General features: G+C 28.8%; 2 protein-coding genes across 5 annotated transcripts in view; both read right to left on the reverse strand.

The window, feature by feature from the left end:
• gogo (golden goal) overlaps positions 1 to 25380 on the reverse strand; it is a 198205-nt gene that overhangs the window by 25691 nt on the left and 147134 nt on the right. For all 4 annotated transcript variants that reach the window (XM_015982210.2, XM_008195134.3, XM_015982209.2 and 1 more), the window contains exons 6-7: positions 14203 to 14333; positions 5396 to 5629 (exon numbers count right to left, since the gene is read on the reverse strand). In XM_015982210.2, the coding sequence (XP_015837696.1) occupies positions 5396 to 5629; positions 14203 to 14333 (365 nt within the window). The remainder of the gene's footprint in view (positions 1 to 5395; positions 5630 to 14202; positions 14334 to 25380) is intronic.
• LOC103313011 (uncharacterized protein) lies at positions 8066 to 10108 on the reverse strand. Its single transcript, XM_008195133.3, has one exon. It carries the CDS (start codon positions 10004 to 10006, stop codon positions 8084 to 8086), a length of 1923 nt encoding a protein of 640 aa, XP_008193355.1. The 5' UTR covers positions 10007 to 10108; the 3' UTR covers positions 8066 to 8083.

Below are 25380 nucleotides of genomic sequence, written 5' to 3' on the forward strand. Positions count from 1 at the left end.
AGAAAATTTTAGAATTTTGAAAATTTTAATTTGATTTGAAAATGTTAACAAAATGTTTTAAACAACTTTTCTAAGAATTCTTCCTCTACCTAATTCCACAAACGCCATCTCTTTGGTAATTTCATAATACCTTTTTTACGAAAGTCTTTTGTCCGAGTGCGTAAGCTAGATATGCGCAAAATTTTTAAGGTCATTGTCGTTGTGGAATCTAACGTTTTCCAGAGCCTTTTTAGGTAGTTTGAAAAAAAAATAAAATCACAAGGTGATAAGATGTCTGAACAAGTAACCTCGAATATACTGGGAAAATATTCTTGGAATATAGTTTCGGTTGTAATGATAAATTTTATAAGATTAAACCTATTATGGGCGCAAGAAGACAAAGATGTCTTTAATTAGAAGTTGTAAAAACCTGTCAATCGGATGACAGATAGTGCCTTTTACTGGTACACTTTCTGTGAAATAAATACATAAAAAGCAACCATATCCCCTGGGGTATTAAAATTTATGTTTTACGTGGCCAAAGTGGACAAGCTTACGATTTTGTAGCGTACCACAAGAATAATCTACAAAACTTAAAAATAAAAATGTAAGCACATTTGGATAGAGTTGTACTGCATTTGGTGGTAGAACGATTAGTAAAAAAAGGCCATTAACTTTTTATGGTAATTAGTTTTTTCATATTTGTTATTCCGGGACCTTAAAGAAAAATGACCAGGATATAAAAAAGAAGAAAGCTAGAGGGTATACACATAAAGTAGTAAAGTGAAGATCACATCGTCGTCGTAAAGTAGTTTGATAATAATTCAGTCAAATAGCTTCAAATTTTGTTGGGAAATAGAAGAGAAGAGAAGATAAAAAAGGTGGGATAAAACAGCCTCTCAGCCTCAGCCACATTAGAAATATTGGGAGTTCTAATAATAATAGTCATCTCAAAATTAGTTAGTATACAATCATAATCCATTAGGTCCTGATCAATAAAATTATATTTAATGTGGCGATATTTCCGTGATACCGAAATTCAATATCAACTTTATATTTTAAATAGACAGCATTTTTTAGTGCATTTTTGGATTACTCGGATTATTTTAAGAGAGTTTTTAACAGCATTTCCTATGCCTAAATTTAGTCATTTTCGAAATATTTAAAGAATTCTAAAAATTTTTGGATTTGCATCTTTGACTTCAAAAATCGATTACTCTGCCGCTTCAACAAAAAATTTAAATCCTTTTTGGCTTAAATTTTTTCTTTGGTGTTTTGAAATTTCTAAAAAAAGTTTTTAGGATTAAATTTGCAGAGCTTTAAGCAATTTTTATTTGACTAAATGGTAGAGAATTTAATTCTGCATCGACCTGTATTAACATTTCCTCTACTTTCGTTTAATAGTTTTCACGGTATACGAAGTTTCGTTGGTAATGGGAAAAGTCATTAGTAAAATATAAGAAATCGAAGTTTTTTTAAGCTAAATTCAATGTAATTATTTTGTTTTAACCAAAAAAAACACCAAAATTTTAAATAAACTTATTCAATGAGAAATATTTCTTTGTCAAACTGTGCGAAAATATCTATAGCTGGTAAGAAATTTCTGGAAATACAGATCGTACAATTTTTTTGAAATAAAAATTTTTTAAATGAAATAAAAATTGGGGCATTCCATTTGAAAATAGTATATCAATAAACAAGTTTCAAAAAACCAGTCTTAAAGCACGAATGCAGTTTCAAAAATGAATGGCGTTAGCAACAGTTTTTTGAAAAGGATGAGTGCTTTAAAATTTTATGCAACGAGTTTTTTATACAATTTTTTTAATTTGTCCTCTTTTTGATTTTTGTGACGGTTTGTAATGTTCTAATCTTGAAAGTAAAAAATTGATTTAAAATTTTTGTTTTATTCAAATTTTGTTAAAAAACAAGAGTAGGGATGATAATTAAGGTAATCTTGAATGAACACCCCCTGAAATTTGTAAAATTAGCAAAAATACGGTCCAGAATTTGTCACAACCTAAGAATTTTCGTAAAATATTATCCTTCAAATAATGACTATTATGACATGGCATTTGATGACGTTGAGTGCATTAACCTACTAAAACATCAAAATGGTGAGAAATTGTAAAAAAATGATTTATAGCTTGTAGAAGTTGTGCAAAAATAACGTTAAAATTTTGAAGTTTATAAACTTTTTCTTTAATTTTGAACACACTGAAGGAAAAATACAGGCTTTTTTTATTGTCCAAATATGATTTCTAAAATTCTAAAAATGGCAGAATTACCGATTTTTTAAGTGAAAGATGCAAATCCAAAAAAATTCAAAAAATCTTGAACATTTTCAAAACGGCTAAATTTAGGTATAGGGAAAGCTAATTAAAATCCCCTTGAAGTAAATCGAAAAATCTAGAAACACAGTAAGAAATATCTTTCCATTTAAAATAAAAAAGTTGATAGCGACTTTCGGTATATCCAGCAGTGTCACCATCTTGAAATAATTTTTTTGTACTCATAGCTTTTGGGTAGCTATTCCACAATACGGTGTTTTTTACTTTGCAACAATGGCTAGGGACATTTATTAGGTTGGTATCGCTGGACCAGAAGTGCCGCCACGTTAAAAATATTTTCGTGCGCCAATTTCAGATAAATATCGTTATCAAAATTTTCGACATTTCTAATGTGGGGTTCAGACTGAACAGCCTGTATAGAAATAGATAGAGCAGAAATTATAAAATTGTACAATCACAACTTGGAAGGTGTGGATCTTTTGAGTCAACTGATTAGTACCTATAAAATACAGGCTGCTCAAAAACTGGCACACCAACTCAGTGGTACGTTGTTGAGAAGCATGTGTAGATCACGGGAAAAATCTTGAAAAAATTCCGAAAGTCATATTTTAAAAAATCTAGAGCTACAAACTTATTTTGTTAACTTCTTCAGTTTTCATTATTTTAATCGTTCCTGATCAAAACGATGAATAATTATTTTTAAATTTACTCTCAGACTTTAGCAGTTTTTTTAATTAAAAAAAAATAAGATTCATCAAAAAAATCACAGTTTGTAGATGTGCCAACGCTGGGAATTATTTCCTAGGAAACCGTTTCAAAAATAATTTATTTTTATTGTTGATCAAATTCTATTGCGATCACGACTGTTAGGCAACGTTGCCACATATCATTTATTTAAAATTCATTATTTATCAATAACTCTGATGCAAAGAATTTTTTTAATATTTCTACCATTATATATAAGCAATTCTTTACCACACTCCATTGAGTTGGTGCGTCGGTTTTTGAGCGCCCGGTATAGGCTAATTCTTTTAGGGCCTACATTAGAAAATATTTAACTTCTGATATAGCTAGACCGTTAAGATTTTGTATACAATCCAAATCATTCAACTAAATTATTTTCAAAATCGCTGAATTTCCAAAACTACGAGAAATTGGAGCCAACTTTGAAACTTTAAATTGTAACTACTTATTTTTATTTTTATCGCGTTGAGTAAAATGTACCCTACTTGTTAGTAGTTATCTGTCATAGTTTTTTACGTATGTAATATTTTTATACAAATTTGAATACAAAAAATGTTACGGCTCGTAAACCCTTTACAATAAGTAAATAATTCTTTTTGCATCTGATCGCCAAAGATTCAAAAGATATTCTCAAGTTTTTTAGGATTGTTAACTGTCAAATTGCAAGGCTGCTATAATTTTCTGCAAATTATGATAAAAAAATAATTATAAAATAGTTTTTTAAAATAAAATTACTCTGTTTTTTCAATGGCAATCAAAAGTACATCAAGTTTTATGCAGACAACTCCTATATTTGTCTCATATAGTATTTGAAATAATCCCAAAAAACAGAATATTGGTCCATTATTTTCATTTTGAATCAAGTAAACTTTAAAAAAATGCGATAACATTGTGCTATGAATTAAAAAGAATTTTCGATTTGTTCACCATTTTCATTTAAAAAGTTCAAAATTCGATGGCCGACTGATGGAGTTTCTTTACATAATTCACTAAGTTGTAATAAACTATAATTAAATATTATTGTTTTTGTGCTTATTCGAAAATAAACCATCTTAAAACCAAATAAGATATTAAAGTTTTATAATAGTTGACCATTTTACAAGGTCTACTTGATAACCTATGAAAATTACGAAGTAAAATCCGTTTTTTGTTGTTTTTTTTTCAAAATCTGTAAGAAATAGGAATAGAACGTATTGATGAAAGTCACCATTAATATTGCTGATATTTCAATTGCCGTTAAGAAAATAGGGTCGTTCTATTCGAAAAAACTGAGATATAGCAGTTTTTTGATCATTTTACATACTACCTACGAATTTTGACAGTTGACAATTTTGAATGAATCTTCGGTTACCGAATGTAAAAAAAATAATCACTTATCACAAAAGAATCAAAGGTTTCATTTGCAACCTTTGCAAATGAGAATTTTAACAAAAAATTGACATTAAGTCAAAAACTATAACAGACAAGTACCAATAACTTGGGTAAATTTTACTCAGCTTGAGAAGTTGAATTCAAATATGCAATAAAAATATGTTAAAATTTTAAAACTCTAGCTATATTAGAAGTTAAAAAGTTTCTAATGTAGGCCTTAAGAGAATTACCCTGTAGTCATCCGTTCCAAAAAGTGGACTCTGTGACTGATTAAAGTAATTATGCATTTTACTGACTTTGCTCTAGCTAATTTTTCTTACAATTAAGTGTGAAGCACATATTAAAGAATATATTTTTTTAGTGAAACTAATTAATTATTTAGTTATGATTGTGTAGAAGAAAATTTATAAAAAAATTATTTATTTATAAAAAAATTATTTATTTATAAAAAAAATTATACAAAATTTTGAAAAAATTCAGATGTGTAGAGGTAAAAAAAAGTAAATAGCAAACGCACGTTTCCGTGTAATTAGTAGTTGAATATTGAAACTAGACACTCTTGAAATGAGAGCACTTCATAAAAAATTAAAAGTTTTAGTTTCAAATTTATTAAATGTTTTGAATTTAATATCAATCTTATTACACACAGAAAAAAAAGTCGATTGATGTTTACTTATGCATTGCTTATGTGTAGATTTTTTTCTTGTAATCATTATAAGGTTTTGAACATTTTCAGAGTACACTTTACTTTATTTACTGCTTTTTATTTTAAGTTTTTGCAATAAGCGCCTTAAGACAATATAATTCAATTATTAATTCGATGAAATTAAATTTTATCTTTAAAACCCAAACAATTTTACAAAATTTTAATTTAACAATGAAAAAAACGTCAAAAACAGAAAAATAATAATGATTGTAGCCTTGATTACTCTAGACGTTAAAATTTCATTTTACCATGAAATAAACAGTAGATAAAATACAATTTTTTCCTTGACGATGATAACTATAAGTACCTGAATTAACCAGAACGTCCTCCCGGGACAACTTTGTGATGAAGTCGCCAACAAACGCTTAGGTTTGGCCCGTCCTAGGTGGACTACACATCCACATCGACAATACGGACCCACTTCAGCTTGAATCTCTGGCATTTCAGCGACAATATCGCTGGCTGATATTACATTTCCATAAAAACATTCCCAGTTGTTACCCATGCTCTTTCCACATTTTTCAGTCTCCACGGCCTGTCCCTATAAATATGAATAAATTATTACGAGGACGAGCTTTTAGTGAGTAATTTAATTAGCTAAGCCAGGACTTACATAACATGCACATCAAGAAAAAAATCACGTTATAAAATGAAAATGTGTGTCTAAGCGTAAATTAAACTTAACTTGCGTCGCACGATATGGTCAGGGCAAAGGGTAGACTTACTTTTTTATTTTTTTTTACCCACTAATTGTGATTAGGCGAGGGATAAATTAACCCAAATAATTATTAAAAATTAAATATTAAATTGTTTGGAAAAAATTCTGAATGCCACTTTTATGCTTTGCTAAATTTTATCACCATTCGAAAGTTGGTTTAACTCGTTGAATTACCTTGTATAAAAGTATAATCTATATTACAATAGCATTTTAAAATGTGTATACTACTATACTACTACTACCCATCAAAGAAATGAAATACAATCAAATACCAAAAAAGTATTTTTCTATTTTGGTTTCGTCTTGTGGTTACTTAAGTACTATTTAAGTATAAAATATAAAAATACTGTGTAGCTCGATATAATAAAAAAGAAAGAAAAAGACTAAAAACATTAATTTACATTTAAATACATAAGAAACCTAAAACATAAGATAAAATTATCAGTATAAGATAAAAATCCCCAAAGGCGTATTAAATAATCGACTTAAATAGCAGTTAATTTTTTTTCGCTATTGGGAAGTTTATTTTAAATTTTTAGATCAAGTATATTTTTTTTACTAGTTTCCAAGCGACAATACAAAAGTTTAATTAGATTGGCTGTTCTAGTATTATAATCATGTAGTATATCTGACTGTAAAGGGAATTTAATTTTTGAGTTTATGTATTTCTACAACTGTGTACAATATAAATAAACATGGAAGTGGTACTACTTGGACAACATGAAAATTGGCCGTAAGTGTGCATTGTATAAGAGTACAAAAACAATCCTAAAGAATAATTTTGAAAAATTCTAATAGAAACTATTAGCTGCAGAGTAGAATCTAGAAAAGAATTTGGAGAATATAAACAAATTCTAAATGCAATTATGATTATGATAGTTTTGAAAACAGAACTGAATAGTAAATTGAAAAAAAAATAGAAAAATATGGAAAAAGCAGGAATTTAATTTTTAGGTCTGAAAACGGCTTTGAAAAATAATAAAAACAGCATATCTTTAAAAACCTCTATAAAGAATAGTGTACAAACAATACTAAAGTATAATCTAGAAAAGTTATAAACAAAATTATAGCAGAGTTTTAAAAAGCGTCAGAATATTTGAAACAGACTTTGGAGAATTTAGAATTTTGAGCATAGTCTACTGTACGATCTAGAGAAGAATTTTAAAAATAAACAAAGTATGGTTTTATAAAATAATAATCTAACGAAGAATTGATTAAAGGATCTAAAAATCGGTTTATAAAATAATCTAAAACACAACCCAAACTGTAAATCTAGAAACGGCTTTCAAAAACAATTACAGCAAAATTTTAAGAAAAATCTAGTAGTGTACAGAAATAGGTAAATAATTAGGTAAAAACTATCACAAAATTATAAAAAAGTGGAATCTAAAAAGAACTTGGATAATTTGTAGAAATTTGTTAATTAATGTAATTTCGTCCTTAGTGTTACTTGAATGGGTTTGAGGACCAAAATAACAAATTTCCTTCTTGTGTTATCGACTGATTTCGTAGTTTTATTCATTGATTACTTTATTAAAACGTTTCACAAAACAAAGTGTATGGGAAATGTTTATTAAAAAAAACTAGTAAATTTTAGAAAATGATTGTAAAGATAAAAAAGCATCTGGAGAAGAATTTAAACAAAAATCTAAAAACGGAATCTTAAAAAATATTTAGAAAAAATAGGTACAGAATCAATGCTAAAGAAAAAACTAGAGAAATTAAAAACAAAAGTATCGAAAAATTTTGAAAAGACAAAAAGAATCTAAAAGACAACTTTGAGAAGATATAAGTTGCAGTGTTTATAAAAAAATATAAAATAAAATAATTGTAAAAAAGTGCATCTGAAGAAAACTTTATAAAAAAAGAATAAGTACAGAAATAACGCTAAAAAATAATATAAAAAATAACAAAAAAAATCTAAGAAAATAGTTTTGAAAAGATGCTGATTAGACGTAGAGAATATTTATGAATTTAATTTTTGTTTTTTCTATTTTGGTTTTGAGCAATAAATAAATGTATCCGTCTAATAGCTATTTTTTACTTTTTTATTTTTCTAAAGTCGATTCTTATTTAAACGTAAAGTGTTATAGCAATTTTTATCAAGCTTGTTTAAGAATATTCGAGTCTAAACAGTAATTCTATAAATACTTTCATATAATTTAATAATTCAAGTTAGGCAAATCCCAAATAAATAAACTCTACATAACGCAATGTGGATGATGAATAAAAGTCGTTATGGTAAAGCAGTCTTTATTAAAAAAAATCAAAACATATTTATGTAGATGGTTCAGAAGTACTTGTCTCAGCAGATTTGTCACCATTTTTCGGCAAAGGCGCTGCTGTTTCTCCAGGAATAACCATTTCAGTAGTCTCTCCAATAGACACCCTTTTTAATTTATCAGTGGACATACCCTCACGACTTGCTTTACCCAATTCTTTTTCTTGACTTTTCTTTTCCGCCACTTCTTCTTTACTACTTTGTCCAACCCCTTTCTCTTTACTTGCTTTGAAAGAAATTCGGCTTCTTGATTTTTCTTTACTACCAATTCCCGACAATTTTTTCGCAATAGCTGCACTACTTAGTGCCCTTTCGACTATTAACTCATTGGCGGATTTCGTTGCAGCTACTTCACGAGCTGCTTTAATTTCCTCATCTTCTTCATCAAGTAATTCAACGTCGTCATATTCCAACATGGACTCGTCTGCAGCTTCTTCCTCCTCGTCAAAGAACACATCACTTTCCTCCTCCACCAAAGTTCCTTCACTACCTTTGGACTCTTCTTCAGAACTAACCAAAGAAGTTTCTTGTTGCTCAAGATCCTCTTCTTTACCAATTGCCAAAAATTCATCAAAGCTTGGACCTGTCTGAGCTTGAATATCTCGAAGTGTTGACAAAGTTGAACGACGTGTCAATGGTTTCGGAACAAAACCAAGATCACCTCTTTCGTAAGTTGCAGACAAGGAACCAATAGTGTCCAAAGAAGCTTTACGACCTTTCTTCGTCTCAGCTTCACTTAATAAAACGAAAAGTTGGGTTAGGAGATTTTCACGTTTTGATGCTTTCAGTGCTTCATCTGACATTCGTGACTGTAATTCCAAAACTTCCTTAATTGATAAAACAGCTTGGGCAAGAACTGTTGTCAGACGATCGTTATCAAAATCAAGGTTACTTAACTCCGTCTTGAGCGAGCTTTCTCGACATTTCAATGCGTGAATGTTTTGTTCCAAGAGTTTAATTTTGTGGTTTAGGCAAAGGACGTCCTGTTTCGTTTTCTGGAGTTCTTCAGAAGTTTGATGCATCTCTTGTTCTGTTGTTTCATATTTGGTTAATTTTTGTTTCATATCTTCGTGTTCAGTGGTTAATCGATCAATTAGTTTCAACTGAACCCTGACCTTATTTAAAGCTTTCTTCTTTTCAGCTTCATGAAGTTCAGTTTCTTGGCGCAAAGTTCGATCCCTGTCTTTCATTTTCGCATTATCGGAGTGTAGTTTTTGGTGAGTGATCAACATTGCATCTAGTTCGTTATTAATTGCAATGTTTTCTCGAATCACTCTGTGAGTGGTGGCAGCAATTCGTAGTTCAGTTGCTTCCTGAAATTCGGACGATAGTTGGAGTAACCTTGCTTCCATATCTTTCTTCAGTTTATCTTTCCCAATAATAAATTTTCGTTCAATGTCATACAATTCGTTCTTGTGCCGTTTCTCCTGCTCTTCCATTGCGATTTCCTGGTCTTCGAATTTTTTCATCAACTCATCCCTTTGAATGCGAAATTCTTCCAACGAATTTAATTTACCTTCAAGTAATTTAATCTCGCTGGTTAACTGTTCGTGCATTTGCTTGTATTCGTTTTCCAAATCGGTAATTTTCGCTTCATATTGTTCCGTTTCATCTTGACGTGTTTCCTCCAAAGCACGCAAACGTTCCTGAAGTTCGGCTATTTCATCAGAACGTTCTTGAAGCATCCGCTTAAGATAGATGATAATGTCGTTGCGATCTTCATCGAGTTTGGACAAATCGGTTTGTAATTGTTCGTTTTTCTCCTCGAGTTCAGTGGTTAAACTGCGTAAGCGGGCCAATTTTCGGTTTAAATCGGTTATTGTTAACTCATAGAATGTTTTATCGACTTCGGTTAAGGCGTTTGGGTCGATTTTAGGCGCTTTCTTCTTCTTCTTGCCTTTCTTTTTACCTTTCGCCATATTGTAGTTGATGTAGCACAACTAACTGCTGATAAGAACACTAACTGAATGTCACTGAACGTCGTTGCATTTCAAATTTACGTTTTGTTAGGTAGTTATGGTAACTCATTATTGATTAACAGTTTCTTAGGAAATGTGTCTGTTAGCGTGCAAGTACAATCGCCAAAAATGAAAATGAATACTTAATAGCAACATTTCAAGATTTCTGTGTTTGCAAATTTAATTAATTAATCGTTTGACAAAACACAGATTTTTATAACAATATGTTTGGACAACCATTTCGGTAATTAAAGAATAAAATTGAATTTCTTGGCAATTTTTTAATTTTTGACAACTTCTGCTAAATAACTGAATTTCTGCATTAAAATAAATGTGATAATAACACACAAAACTTGAAATAAACTGGGTTTTGACTCAATTAGATGATTTTTCAGCTCAGTTTATTTAGGTTAGAAGGTCAAAAACGTTTTTCAAAGCTTGACGAAAGTAGTAATAACTTCATTTTCGACCAAATTTTGTCATTTTTCAGCTTATTCTTGACGAACTTTTGCTCAGAATTAAACGAAATCAAGTGAAATAAACAAAGTAACATCAGTTTTCTAATAATTTTTGTATTTTGATAAAATCTTACAAAACTAATAAGTTTTAAAATCAAAAATATACTAAACTAAAATAATATGAAATTAATATTAATTTTGACTAATTATGGTGATTTTTTTAGCGAATTTTTGGATTTTTTTTGGAGAGAAAATGCTTAATGTAAACCTCTCAAAAAAGCAAAAATTATTGTTACGACCTAATTGTGTTGTTTTTTTCGACCAAAAGTTATAGTTTTTCGATTTACGACGAAATGTCGCTTAAAAATAAGTTAAATGAAGAAGAATTATCAACAATTTTTAGTTATTTTTATAAATGTGTTTTCTGACAAGTTTTTGAAAAATAAATCAGTCTACATTAAAGAAAAATAAGATAACAAAAATTTCGGTGTTTTTTCAACTAATTTTTGATAAATATTTCGAAAAAAACGTGATTATTACATAAATAAGACTTGAAAAAGCTGAAATAATATCCATTCTAGTGTAATTAAGTAATTTTTCAGTTTGTTTTTAACTTTTTAACGAAATTTCGCGAACTATTTGCATTTTTGGATGAAAAATGTACTTTGAGTCTTTACTTATTTTAAATAAAAAAAAACTCAAAAATAACTTCAAAAGCTTAAGAAAAACACTGATTATTCGACCATTGTATTTGTATTTAACAACAAATTAACTTTATTTTAGTGATTTTGTGATTGTAAGTTTACACAAGATACTTTTTGTTCCGGGTTGAGGTTTAGGTTAAATATAATCAGATAAAATTCTGATTAATTTGGATGGAATCTGTTGATTTAGACTAATTTTAACAAAATTTTTTGAGAGAGAAATCTAGTGTGTTAACCATTTGAAAAAATCAAAAATTACAGTTATATTTTGGTCTAATTTTGTTGATTCTTCGATTTCTTTGTAATAAAAATAAAAATGCAAAAATTATGTAATTTTCGATCCAATTTGGTTAGTTGGAAAACATAAAATTTTGACAAATGTTGGTTTTTTTATGGCTTTTTTTTACACAATTGTCGCTTGTAGCGACAAATTCCAGTTATTTAGTGAATGTGTTTTTGACAAGTTTTTGAAAAATAAATCAAACCTAATCTAAAAAAATACTGGGATAACATCAATTTTGATCTTTTCATTCCGTGCTCAAAACGTGCTCAAAAAGGCAAAATTAGATTAATTTTAGCGAAATTTTTCACGATAGCCACTCGAGAAAAAAATAAAAATTTTATATTTCTGTCTAATTTTGTTGATTCTTCTATTTGGCTTAATGTTGTAAAACATTCTCCGCCTATTCCGCTTTTTCCTTCATATATCATAAGACAAATAAGATTTCCGTAGATTTCCCTTGATTTCTTTAAAATACTCTCTGATTTGCTCAATTTTCTACACCGATTTCCATTGTGGTTTTTCATGATTTTCGACCGAATGTGAAGTTTTTCGAGGAATTTTAAAGATACATTTTCACTAAATCATCTAAATCAAGAGAAAATGAAATTTTCAATTTCTCACCAATATATACCTACATCCAAATAAAGTTTTCGAAAAAAGTTTTCGGTCTGTTTTATCGAAATTCTTCGAAATAATTGTGTTTTAGGCTAAAAAACTACTCAAAAAAGGCAAAATTAAGACAATTTTTTATTTAAATTGTTAATATTTTGTACCTTCTAGCAAAATCATGGCAAATTAATTTAGACTTTATCGCTAAAAAATATTTAAATGTTGAAACAAAAGTTAAAGTTGTTACAACAAATAAATTTTTGGTTAAAATCTGGTGGAATCAACTAATTTTGACCTTATTATAACGAACTTTTAATTTGAACAAAAATTAAAAAATTAAAAATTCTGTATCTAATTGTTGACCAAATTTGATGTTTTATCGGTTAGTTTTTGCATTTTGCAACATCTTTAAACATAAAATGTTAATTCAAAAACAAAGAACATTATTTTTTAACAAATGTTGTGGTTTTCGGCTTATTTTGACTAAATTTCGTTCAAAACCAAGCCAAATCAAAAGAAACTAACGTCAATTTTCTTTTATTTTGTAATTTTTTGGTGTGTTTTGTCAAGTTGTTGCAAAAAATTAGTCTTGATCTAAAAAATATAAGGAAATATCGAGGGTAATATTAATTTCGGTTAAATTGTTTTTAATGCAATTTTTAATAACAACCATTTTAGCACAATTAAGTGACTTTTCAGTCTATTTTAAAGACAATTTCCAAAATAATTGCGCGTTTCGTTAACACAAACGTTCTAAAAAGGCAAAAATTTTATTATTTTGAATTTAAATTCGAGATTTTTCGGTTTCTTGTAGCAAAATCTTAAACAAAAGCGTTCAAGAAAATCAGAAATAACATTACTTTTGATCATAATTAAAAGTCGTAAAAAACTCTTGTACCTTAAGTGATTATCTGGTTCCAAGCTGTTTCAAATAATTTAACTTTTACCTACTTTTAACAAAGTTTTAATAAAAGTTCGAAAAATAAAGAATTCACAGTATTAACTTTGTAAAATTTTAGTTTGTTTTTTAAAATAATAAGTCTTGCACTACCTATAAAGCGTATCAAACCATTCGGAAAATGAAAAAAGTATTTTAAGCTACATTTAATACGACCTACGACTACATTTAATAATTTTCCACTTTTTTTTTCACAAGAAACACTAGCTTAAAAAATATAAAAATAACTTAACTGAGCTTATTTTTGAAGACATTTCTGACAAAATCTAACTAAATCTAGTGAAACAAATCACAAAATTATTTTGCAAAATAAATTTCACTCGCACTAAATCACGTAAAATATAAAATTTTTGAGCCAAGGCTAGCAAAACTAATCGAAAAAGTTTTGTTTTAACCTGACCTGACCTGACCTGACTTGACAACAAAAATGTGATCAAGTTCTCAGAAAAGGCAAATACCGTTTCCAGTTAATTTGTGTTTTTTTGGCTTACTTTTAACATAATTGTGCGAAATAACCAAATTTCTGGCTGGAAAATATGTTGATTGAATTATGTAGTAGTAGACTTAGGTTGGTGTGTTTCTAAATTTAACTGAATTTAACAACACGTTTGAACACAATTTGTACAACAAATTTCTTGTACAAAAAACGAGCTAGAATTTCATGATTTTTCAGCCAAGAGATATAAAAAATTAGAGATAATACCATTTTTAGCAATATCAAAATTTTATGTTTTTTGGGTTATTTGTAAAGCAATTTCACACGAAAATGATGTAAAGCGATTAAAATACAACGAATAAGACTAATTTTTCCGGTTTGTGGAAGCCTTTTGAGCAAATCTTATAAAAATGGAAATAAATAACATTAACTTATTTAATCTAATTTAGTAAATTAAATTTGCAAACAAAACAACCAATTTACATGTCTGACCTCAACTCCTCAACCATTTCAAATGATGATAAACAAAATGTCAAACTTCTCATAAAATTAGTTAATTATTTTTGATGCCTTTGAACAGGGCGTGTCATTTTAATTTTGGTTGACTGTACGTAAAACAAATACTTTTTATTTCCCTCAAACCGCAAACCCAAACTCAACATTTCCGAATGAAATAATGGCATTAATTAGTTTGCAATTTGCGTCTTACCTCGCAAAACTTGGCGCCGTAACGAGGAGGTGGGGAGTCACAAAAACGATAACGACTTCTTGTACCCCCAATGCATGTGCTTGAACAAGGCGTCCAAGGGCTCCAAGGACCCCAACCACCACTTTCATTCTCTGAAAAACACATAATACGTGAGATGTGCAGTATTTTCACTCTTTCATGTAAAAATGAAAAGCATGTAGCTCCCCTATTATGCACCCTTCTGAAGAAAACTTACATAAACTAATCAACGCAAGCTTAACTCTCCCCTTTTTAACGATGCAAATACAGAGTGTGTCTCGTGTAGTTTATAATTAAGGATTTTGCGGCTCCGCTTTGTCCGGCACAATAAGAAACTCGTTTAAATTCTTTCAATAATAATTATTTACTTGACGAGTTTGAGCATAAATCGGACGGTTTACTCCTCGAGACAATTTTTTATGATTAAAGACCAAATTTTTAGGTGGCAAAAAACAGTTGTACAAAAACAGAATTTAGCGATTAAAATCTAGTATTTTAAGATACATTTTTTATTAATTTCTACTACAAAAAAATAAAAACATAATTTTTGTTGTAATAAATTCCATCATAAAAACAAACAAGCAACACGGACTACGTTTTATTAAAAACTTAAAATTATCTATTACACAAAAAAAGTTATAAAGAATTTAATTAACTGTTGAACCTTTCGTAAAATGAGTGATGTAAAATCAGTTCCTTTTTTCGTAAGAATTCATTTCAACCTAGAAAATAACTTCACTAATTAAAAATACATTGTAGTTCTAAAATTAGGTAGCTCTGCATTATTAATTTTTTTTTATTCCATTAACTTTTTTGGTGGATTTATTTTCAGAATTTTTTGTTTAGTTTGTTACTAACTATTTTTCGAAAACGCCTGGAGTACATTTGCAAAGGCTTGTAAATCTTCAGAAGAAGAGAAAAACTAATAAATTGAATCATAACATTCTGAATAAAAAACCAATACCCTAAGAGGCTGGAATGTTAAAAACTAACTTACAAAAAATAATAATGTAAATAATAACAAAAAAACAGTAAGTTTAAAATTTTGTAGATTTATATAACTAAAAAAGTGATAAACTGAAAAACCATACAACTGGAAAGTAACAATAATAAGAAATTGGAAAACTGAAACGATAAGACAAAAAAAAACTAAAAAAATTAGGAAATGAATATATTAAATATTTGAAATTAGAAAACTAAAAAATTGAATTACTGAGAATAAACTTAAAAACGGTGTGATTAAAGCTGAAGTTAAATGAAATAGCAAATTTTTTGTTTTTCCTTCCCAGAGTTCATTAAATTGTCTAAATAAGAACATAACTCATTAATTTCAAATGCCCAACTTAATAATTTAAAAGATATAAAGAGTTTTTACCTAATTTGGGACATTTTTGAGTTTTGTGAAAGAATCTTGCGAAAAAATTGAGTTTTTACAAAAAATATTGCCATATGTTTAAACATGAACTAATTGCGAGAATCAATCTTTATCAAAAAGTAATTGATTCACAATTTTTCCACGATTTTTGAATCCAAGTGTAATAGAAAATTCAAAATTTTCTTAGAAAACAGCAAAATTAGTATGACAGACATTAACAAAATACTTAATCAACAGTTTTTTTCATTTTTGTACGCCTTTTGACTGGTCTGTTTTATCTAATGACAAACACTTCAATCGTCTTGCAATTTTTGTGCACCAGATAAACAAATAAGAAATGATTTTTATATTTTTATTGATTAATTACTCATTTCTGGTACATATGGGACACCAGTGAACCGGTTTTAGGGCTGGTTTTTCTTACAAAACGGAATTTCGTTTAATCTGCGCACAAAATTGTCTATCCTGCTTAGTTTTTAAAATAATTTGATTTTTTGTGATGAAAAAACTTTTTTTATACTTATATACTTATACTTATATACTTATAAAAACTAAAAAAAAGTAGAACTATCACTTAACACAATGTCGGTTTGGAAAAATTAATAGTTACATTATTATTATAATAATTACAATAAATATTTTTTTTTAATCAAAATTAACAATTGGCGAAAACTGCAATTTTTATCACTTCTACTGAAAAACTGAAAAAACTATAGAACTAGAACAGAAAAACACTAATAAATTAAAACACGACATTCTGAATAAAAAAACAATACCTACATCAAGAGACTGAAAACCTAAAAAAATAATAAAAAAATTCAAAAACTAGAACACAAAAAACTAAAAAACAGTAACATTAAAATTCTGCAGTTTTAAGTGACTAAAAGAACAATAATTAAAAAATTATACAACTGCAAAGTAAGAACATTAATAAAATCAGATAGTAAAACCACAAAAATAACATAAAGTACAATGGGAAAATTAAGAAACTAAAAAGCTGAATTACTGTAAGTCTGAGAAACAAAAAATCTTTAGTCTCACAAGTTTAACGTCCTCCAAAAATTGAAATTTAAAGAGTTATAGTGGGGAAGGACCATAAATGAAATGAAAAGAGAGTTATGCAACGTTTCGTCTTATTACATAAGACATCATCAGGCTGAAGAACAAGTTAATATAATACATCGACATTTGAAAAAATATAAAACACACCAAACAATTTTATAAGTCACATTAAATACAATAAAGTATTACAGATGACATAATAAAATGTGAACAAGAATGCTGCATGGACACACAACAACAAAGAAGTTCAAACAAAGAATGAGCTGAAGGGGAATTCGATGCCACTATTTTTACAAAACATTTTATTAAACCAGGCGCAAAATACAAAATTAGCATATAATCTAAATTTAAATTTAGTCAGTACACAAAGAACAAAAAACCTATATTTCTAAAATTTTATTACGTTTAAACAGTAAAAATTTATAAATACTGCTTAAGTTTTGTGTGTCTGTTCTGAAATTTACTGAATTTTTAACTTTATTAATGAACATCTTAGAAACCAACCTCTTAGACTAATCTTTTTCTATATATAAAATAGTAACATGTTCAAAATCAAAGTTATGTCTATTATTAAACGTATGCTGAGGTAGAGCCGTTTTTTCAAAATCAGAGACTAAGAAGTTAACAAGTTTCTAACCATTTATATGATTATTAATACAATTTTTCAATTTTTGTTTTGTTTGACCAATATAACATTGCTGACAATCTTTACATTTAGGGCCGGTTTATAAAAAGTTCGTTGTTAAAAGTTAACAACGCAAATGGACCAATCACATTTGTTCAATTTGGTCACGTGATCAGTTAGTCATGCATTTAATTACGAATTAAATTAATGACGCTTCTATAAACCGGTCCTTAATCTTATAAACTACGTGAGATTTATCCACAATTGAAGTATTATCGTTTAATTTTGCAAATATTTTTTTAAGTGGTTTTATTATCCTAGAAGGCGAATTGACATTTAAGAGTTTTTAAAATTTTAGTTAATTTATTCTTTCATTGAGGTATGTTAATCAAACGAAGAAATTGGAAATCAGGATTATTTGGTATAACTGTTGTTCTGTTAATTTTGTTAATACGTTAATCGGGTTCATTTAAAATTCTGTTAACTATAAACCTAACGGATAGTTGTTTAATTTCCCAATGTTTCTAATATTATCAAATTTTTTTTTAACAGTACATGGATGGCACAGCATATTATAACTTTGTGTTTCAAAGATTCTAGTACACCAATTTTTTGTCTTAATAATCGGTTTTTTATACCAATGATTGTATTGTCTGAATTGCTAGTAAGAAGCACAACTTAAAAAACGAATAGAATTATTAGTCTCATTTTTATTATAAATTTTAAAGAAGGTGAATAGTTATTAAATATATTTAAAATATGTGAGTCTTTGTTTACCACTATAGCTGTAATAATGACATCAACAGAATTAAAAAGAAACGGGACCTGAAAATCTAAAGTAGGCAATAACAGGTTATGCATAACAATATTGGCAGTATCAAAAGTTTGCAAATAAAACTGATTATTAAATTGAAAATAACTAGAATCAAACAAAAACTCCACCATCCCTATAAAAAACTCCTTATTAATAGAAGTGTACTTCGAAATGTCATCCCACTATTTATCAATTAAAGACAAAACAAAATCTCGCGTTACATTCGTAAATAATGAAACTAAACAAGTGATACCTATTACTTTAAAGATTTCTGGTAAAGTTTAGATTTTAATTAAATCGACTAAATGAAAAGAATTTTTGATGTTAAAGTTAAACATGGGAACTAAATTAGTCCAAATTGAAGAAATGCATTTTGCAAGATTGTAAGTGGGAGACCATACAAGATACTGGTCGTAAAGGTAATTCTTTCTTATGAGTTTTAACTAGTCCATATTTTAGATGATATTTAATTGTATTTACTATGTGATTTTTGCTCTATATCAGAAATTATATTTAATTGAAACGTTTGTTTTTTAAATCCAATACTCTTATTTTGGAATTTCGATGTTGGATCTTTATTAATACGTTTGTAAACTTTATTATCATTAACCAGGTCACTCAACTTTTTATGGTATATATCTTTATTAACTAGTACAGTTCTGTTACCTTTATCAGATCTTGTAACTAGTATTTCATTATGTTGTTTTAGATTTTTTGTTTTCAAACACAACTGCAAAATGTTTAAAATTCAGTTAGGATATAATTGTTAATTTAATTTACCCATTTGGGAAAATGAGTGTCAAATATTTTTATTTTTTACAAAATTAATTTATCTTTTGAAAGTTGCGTGTTAGGAAAGTATCCTAAAATCCGATCTCCTTTAATGTGAAACGTTTCCTTCAAGTTGTATGTAATACTTGACAAAATGTTGGACTGCAGACCACTTTAATGAGTGCAGATTCAAGTTTTGTACAAAAGTCGTGAGTATTTTCAGGAACAAAGGTAATGGTTTGTGCTATCGCGTTTTCAGCAAAAGATGAAGGAATTCGCAGTTGCAAGTTCTTATCTATAAAATGCAGGCGTTCATTCTCATATAAGGAAATATTCTTGGCGATATTGTTTTGTGGAATGGCGTTCCACGTGCAAACTAAAAGAAAAAATAAAGACTCGTCGAGAATGCTCTTAAGCGGATTCCACAAAATCTCGTAATGCTAATCCCACCGAAGCCGTGAATAGAGATGAAGTCGTAAAATATTCGTATTTATTCGGGTTATTTGAGTAAATAACGGAGCAATGTAATTGCGGAATTGTTTTCTGCGTGAAGTGAACGATAAAATGCCTCTCTTGAGAATGCAAATTTCGCACTAACAACACACATCTTCCGCAACGATTTAAAACTGAATTAAGGTGCGTAATGGATTGAATAACAAAGTTAAACGGAAGGAAAGCACTGCTCACGATTGGAAGAGAAAAACTGAACAAAGTTATGCATAACAACCCTTTGGTTAGACTTTGACTCCAACTCAAAGCATTCCAACGGTTTTACTTCTCTTTATTCCTCGCTTTTGCAAGAATTTTAGACAACATTTTGATATTGCGTTAAAGTATTTCGATTCATTTTCTCTAAAAAATTAATGGAACTTGTTTCATATATTTTAGCTAAAAAGTAAAAATCAAATGTTGAAACAATGTTTTATTTGGCAAACTGTGAATTATTTTTCCAATTGTTTGCTATTAATCAATTCTGGAATTGACGCGTGGAAAAGTAGTTGAATAATAAATAATTTATACTTTTCATTAATTATTACACATAATAGATATGTTGATATGTATATGCATTTATAACGAGGGTCGAAATATGATTTATATATTTTATTGACAAAACAGAATATTGTTCTTTGATTACAAAATACAAAATACAAAACTTTCTATTAATATTTCATCGGCTCTAAATTAAAAATTTTTTTCACTGTCTTTTGACTCTTCCTGTGTCAAAAATTCGACCTATTTAAGCTTGATCATTTCGAAAAGTGGACAAAGTTAAACGACGTTGCATGCTACAGACAGCTTCACTCAATAAAATAAAAAAGTTGGGTCAAAAGGTTTCTCGTTTGAAAACTTTTAATGCTTCATCTGATATTCTCACTCTAACACTAATAGTGATAGATAAAACTTACTGTGAACAACTGTTTGAAACTTGTGTAAAATTTCGTACATTTTGTGATTTAGACAAAGTACGTCTAAACTGTCCAAAAGTTCGATATTTGGTAAATTTTTGTTTATTTAATGAAAAAAAAATGCAGATTATATCCAGTATCGGTGTGCTGTCAGACTTATTATGCGAAGTTACCATTAATCAATTCAGGAAACAAAGGCGTGGAAAAGTTGTTGAATAATAATTTATTCATTTCATTAATTATTATTGATAATGGCTATGTGTATTTCAAAACAAGTGTTAAAATATGATGCTGTTATGAGAGATATCAATTATTTTAATGCTTTTGCAAGATGACCATTCTTTGGGAAATAATTTCAATCATATAATTTATTTGTAAAACTTGTAACTTGGAAAAAATTGCAAAAATGTTGAGCTTTGCACTTTTAACAGACTGAAAAAAAGTGACGACTAAAATTTTCATAAGAGAAATGAGAAAAAATGAAGGGTACAGGAAAAAACTTAGGCTCAGCCCACTTGTTTAAAAAAATAATGTGGAGTTGCAATATTGTACTTTTTGAGAAAACTATAAGATGATTGAAGTGAAAAGTAGCAAATACTACTTTAAAACAGAGCAAAACGTGTTTGTTATAAGATCAACTCTACTGAAGAAAAAAGTTATGGTTCTACCTTAGTAAACTTTGAATTTGATTGTTTGTGATTTTAACTGAGATGAACTGGGGTCGTTTTTCCCCTGTACCTTTCAGTTTATTTAAAATTTAAAATTTGCCCTTCGTCCAATATTTTTCAAGATGCTGCGAAAGCGATTAAAGATACAAAAAAATTAAGAAAGTAAGTTTTTTTAAAATTCCGCTTAACCATATCTCTATCTTCAATGGATTAAGCATCACGACGGATTTGTTTCATTTTACCGGTGGTCAAGAAACGAAAAGTTAATTTATACTTAAAGTATAGAAGATAGAAATATGGTAATGGGTATTTTTATGGGAAATTTAATTCAATACAATTTTCTTCTTATTTTTTTGCATCTGTACCAGTTTCGCAGCGATTTGAAACATATAAGGCATATTGAAAATTGTAAAAATTGATTGTTTTTAATTATAGATAGTTTGCGGGATTTTTTTGCATTGTGTATATGTCTTACTCTTGAGAATTTAACGCTCTATCAACATTATTATTTGTTTGTTCTGTGATAATCATACAAATACAGTGCGTTCAAAGAGTCATTAGATCAACTCTTGCTGTGAAATTTTGAACGTATGTTTATTTCTTACAATTACTACACACGAAAATACTGGCATTGGAGAAAATCGCAAGTAGCTCGTTTGATACTTCAACAGAATAAAACGATAATCTGTCAAAGACAATAAAATTATGTCAATCTAAATTCCACAGCAAGACTTGATTTAAAGACTTTTTGAACGCACCGTACAACCTTTTTTAACTTGATTATGCTGTGAAAAGTTAGACGGTAATGGAACAACTGCGCTCTCTGGCGACTTTAACGGCATTATCGAGGACAGGAACATTTTATTTGTACATCGTTTCATATCCTAACTATTAAATATCCATAGTCTAAACCTCACGTCTGAAGTGTATACAGGGTGAGCCAGGGGGTGTGCATGCTCCTTTTTTTTCTATGCAAGCTGTCAATTTGTATTTTTTTAAACGATAAGTGTTACAATAAGCCACATTCTAAAAATATTTTAATCGGTACACAGAGTGTTTCAGAATAAAATACCTAATTTAGTTCGTTTTTTTTTTAAACGAAAACCCTAAATTTTTGTTACTTTATTTTAATTGTGACTAAATTATCGGTATAACGTATCCAGTTTTTAAGACTTATCTGTCATAGTTTTTGACTTATGTCAATTTATGTGTGAAAATAACATCGTGCAAAGTTTCAAAAAAAATGTACAGCTTCAGAACCATTAATAGTACAGACTGGTCCAGAAATACTGAGTCTGTTGGCAACACATTTAAAAGTATTTGCGCTCGTAATTTGCAACATTGCAAGCGAATTCGATTTTTCTTGAAAATTATTTGACGTACAACCTCACAAAAATGTTAAATTGTTGTTAACTGGAAGCGTACTCTATTGGTATTCTTAAAAATATAAAACTAATGTTAGCAACAGACTCGGTATTTCTGGATCAGTCTGTATATTAAAAATCAAGTTTTATAAGGGTTGATTTGGCGCACAAATCTCAATAGAATGAAAAAAAACCTTCAATAATAATTCTATTTTTAGTTCTAGACTTGCGCAGTTGACGAAAGCGGTTCTGACTCTGTTACTGTTCTGTCTTACCGAGATTCATTTAATACTTTCGAATTTATAAAATTTTTTTTTCCATGAAGTTATTTCCTGGGAAATTTATGATGGTGAGATGGATTCAGTTAGAGGAATAAGAAATAAACCAAAATTGTTTTCGTTGATTAGTTTCGTTCTAATTCCAACATTATCAGGACTTAAAGAATGTATTAATAATATAATATAAAAAGTTTAAAGATTGTCTTGCCTTGCCACCACTATTTCAATTTTTAAACTTTTTAAATTATGTAATTAATACTGTTTTAAGTCCTGATGATGTTGGAATTAGAACGAAACTAGTCGACCAAAGCAATTTTGTTTTATTTCTTGTCCCTGTAACTGGATCCATCCTACCATCTTATAAAATAACGTTTGTAAATTTGAAAATGGTTTGTTTTCTACAATTTACAACTTTTCGTATCAAGATTTTTTGGATAATTCATTTCTAACTTGGGGAGAAGTTCGGATGGCTTATTAGTTTTTAAACATTTACTGTGCACTTAATAACGATAAACTATCGTTCGCGGTGTAGGTTCGAAAATCCGTAACTGATTCTGAACCGCATATGCGCTTTAAATAAATCCTGGACTAGTTCAGGATTAGCTCTAAAAATCGTCCGCGAACAAAGCTATGGTACAATGTGTTCAAAAATGGCTGTTCAGCAAGTCACCTATGAAATTTGAACGTAATATGCCGCTTCATTTAAACTGTGAATGCCGTCAAAATGACAGATCCATCAAAGTAATGCAAAAATGCTGCGAATCCAAAAACGAAAAAACACAAAACATCAAAAATCACGGAAATATAAAACACAAATCGAGACAAACCCTATACTTGAAACAACTTAGCCGAAAAATTAAAAAAGTGAGTAGAAAGCTAGTTCAAAGATTTTTCAGAGAAAGTACAATTAATAGTCATTTGGACAAAGCGGCACACGGAATTTGAATTCCATAGTCAACTTGATGAACAACCATTTGTATTTCTGAAACGAGTGTGGAGCACGAGTTTTGAAAAGGAATCACGAGCAGAAAATGCTAACTTTTCTTTACTTGTACCTATAGTTACAGTGGCAAATATGGCATTTTGGACACTTTTGTGATTTCGTTGCCAAAATGTATCGAGTATTCCATACGTGTATGTCAAAGAATTGTCATAGGCGTCCAAAATTCTGTGGTCATTACTGTATAAAATTTGAAGACGCCAGTGAAAAGATTTTTTTTTCAAATAAACGGGCTGAGTCTAAATTCCTTCATACTCTGTAAACTGAAGAGTCTTCAGGCTATTTCGCAACATCACGTAAATACTATTTTGGGGGATACAACCACATGAGGGCAAAAATGTTGTGTAAAGTTTAAGCACAAAAGATGAGTACGCAACTGGTAACTACATTTAAAAGAATGTAAAAGTATATATATATATATATATATATATATATATATATATACATTCGTATGACAAAAGGACAATAATACATTGTATTATTATTTTCTTGTTAGTTCGGCTTTGATTTGTGAGTCAGCGGCTCATGATCATGAAAAATCACACAAATCCTGAAATGACCGATATGGTCCAGTGTTACGGAATGAGGGAGTTTCCAATTTTTCAAAATGTTACTATTTATTTTCAACATAATAGTACTCAAAACAAAAAAGTGAATGCAAAAAAAAATAATTCGATAGCTTTAAAAATAACAAAAATATAAGTTTTTTTTGTCTGCCGGTTTGACAGCGGTCCCGCTTTGAGCCTGATGACGTCACGCGACATAAACTGTTCACAAGGTTGCGGCGATTTACACAATACTGTTCCTTTCGGCATTGTATTGAGATCTCTGGATAATTTTATTGACTTAAAAGAAACAAATATTGAAAAAAAGTGTTATTTGTGATGATTGAAGTAATTTGTTTAAGTAGATACTTTAATAAATCACTAATAACTAATAATAATCCATTTTAATAATCACACAAAAATCAGCGTTTGCGATTTTGTTGTGCTTTATTTCTTTCTGTATGTCTTCGAATTTTTTCAGATTTTTTCTACATGTTCTTATAAATAATAAACATTAATTAATGATAAATATTTATATTAATAAAATATTATTTTATTTAAAAAAATTAAAAACATTAACTAATGGAAATTTTTATGATTTCTAGAACAAGCGATGCTTGTAAAATGGTTTGTAAAAAAATTAAAAAAAATAAGTGATCTACAAACGACTTTTTATTAAAGATATCAACTCTTGCATAACCAGAAATACAATTTCTTTATTTGTCAGTGCTTTTGAAGATACGTTCGATGAATAAGTAGATGTGGTTTATAGTTATAAACCTAGAGTTTTCAAAGATATGAAATTACGATTTTCTTGTTTTTTAGAGTTGTAATGTTCTAATTTTTTGATATGAAACGGTTTTATAACGTGAGATTTCTAAATTTTATTTATTTTATTTAGGGCTAATAGTTGATTAACCATTCATAAAAGATATAGGAGTGCAACAGCTAAATGGAAAAAATTGAGGAACAGCGAAGTAATTTTGGAAACATGATAATTTTAACCAGATATAGCCCCTTAAAGAATAGAATTTTCCACACCCGGCAGTGGGCAGCTGAGTCAACTGTGTCGTGTGACGTCACACCTAGCGAGACCAGTAAAGCGCGCAATCTGTCAAATTTCGAACTTTGAGGTCTCATAACTTTTTTATTTTTGCGAATATAAAAAACATTAAAAGTACCATTAGTTTTACAATTATGAAAACTATTAATGGGATTGATTTCAAAAAAATGGAAACTTTCTCATTGCAGA

This window comes from Tribolium castaneum, chromosome 4, assembly GCF_031307605.1.
Source record: "Tribolium castaneum strain GA2 chromosome 4, icTriCast1.1, whole genome shotgun sequence".
Classification (NCBI taxonomy): Eukaryota; Metazoa; Arthropoda; class Insecta; order Coleoptera; family Tenebrionidae; genus Tribolium; species Tribolium castaneum.

Coding starts and splice junctions, on each gene's coding strand:
- LOC103313011 (XM_008195133.3), bottom strand. CDS start 10,006: ATGGCGAAAGGTAAAAAGAAAGGCAAGAAGAAGAAGAAAGCGCCTAAA.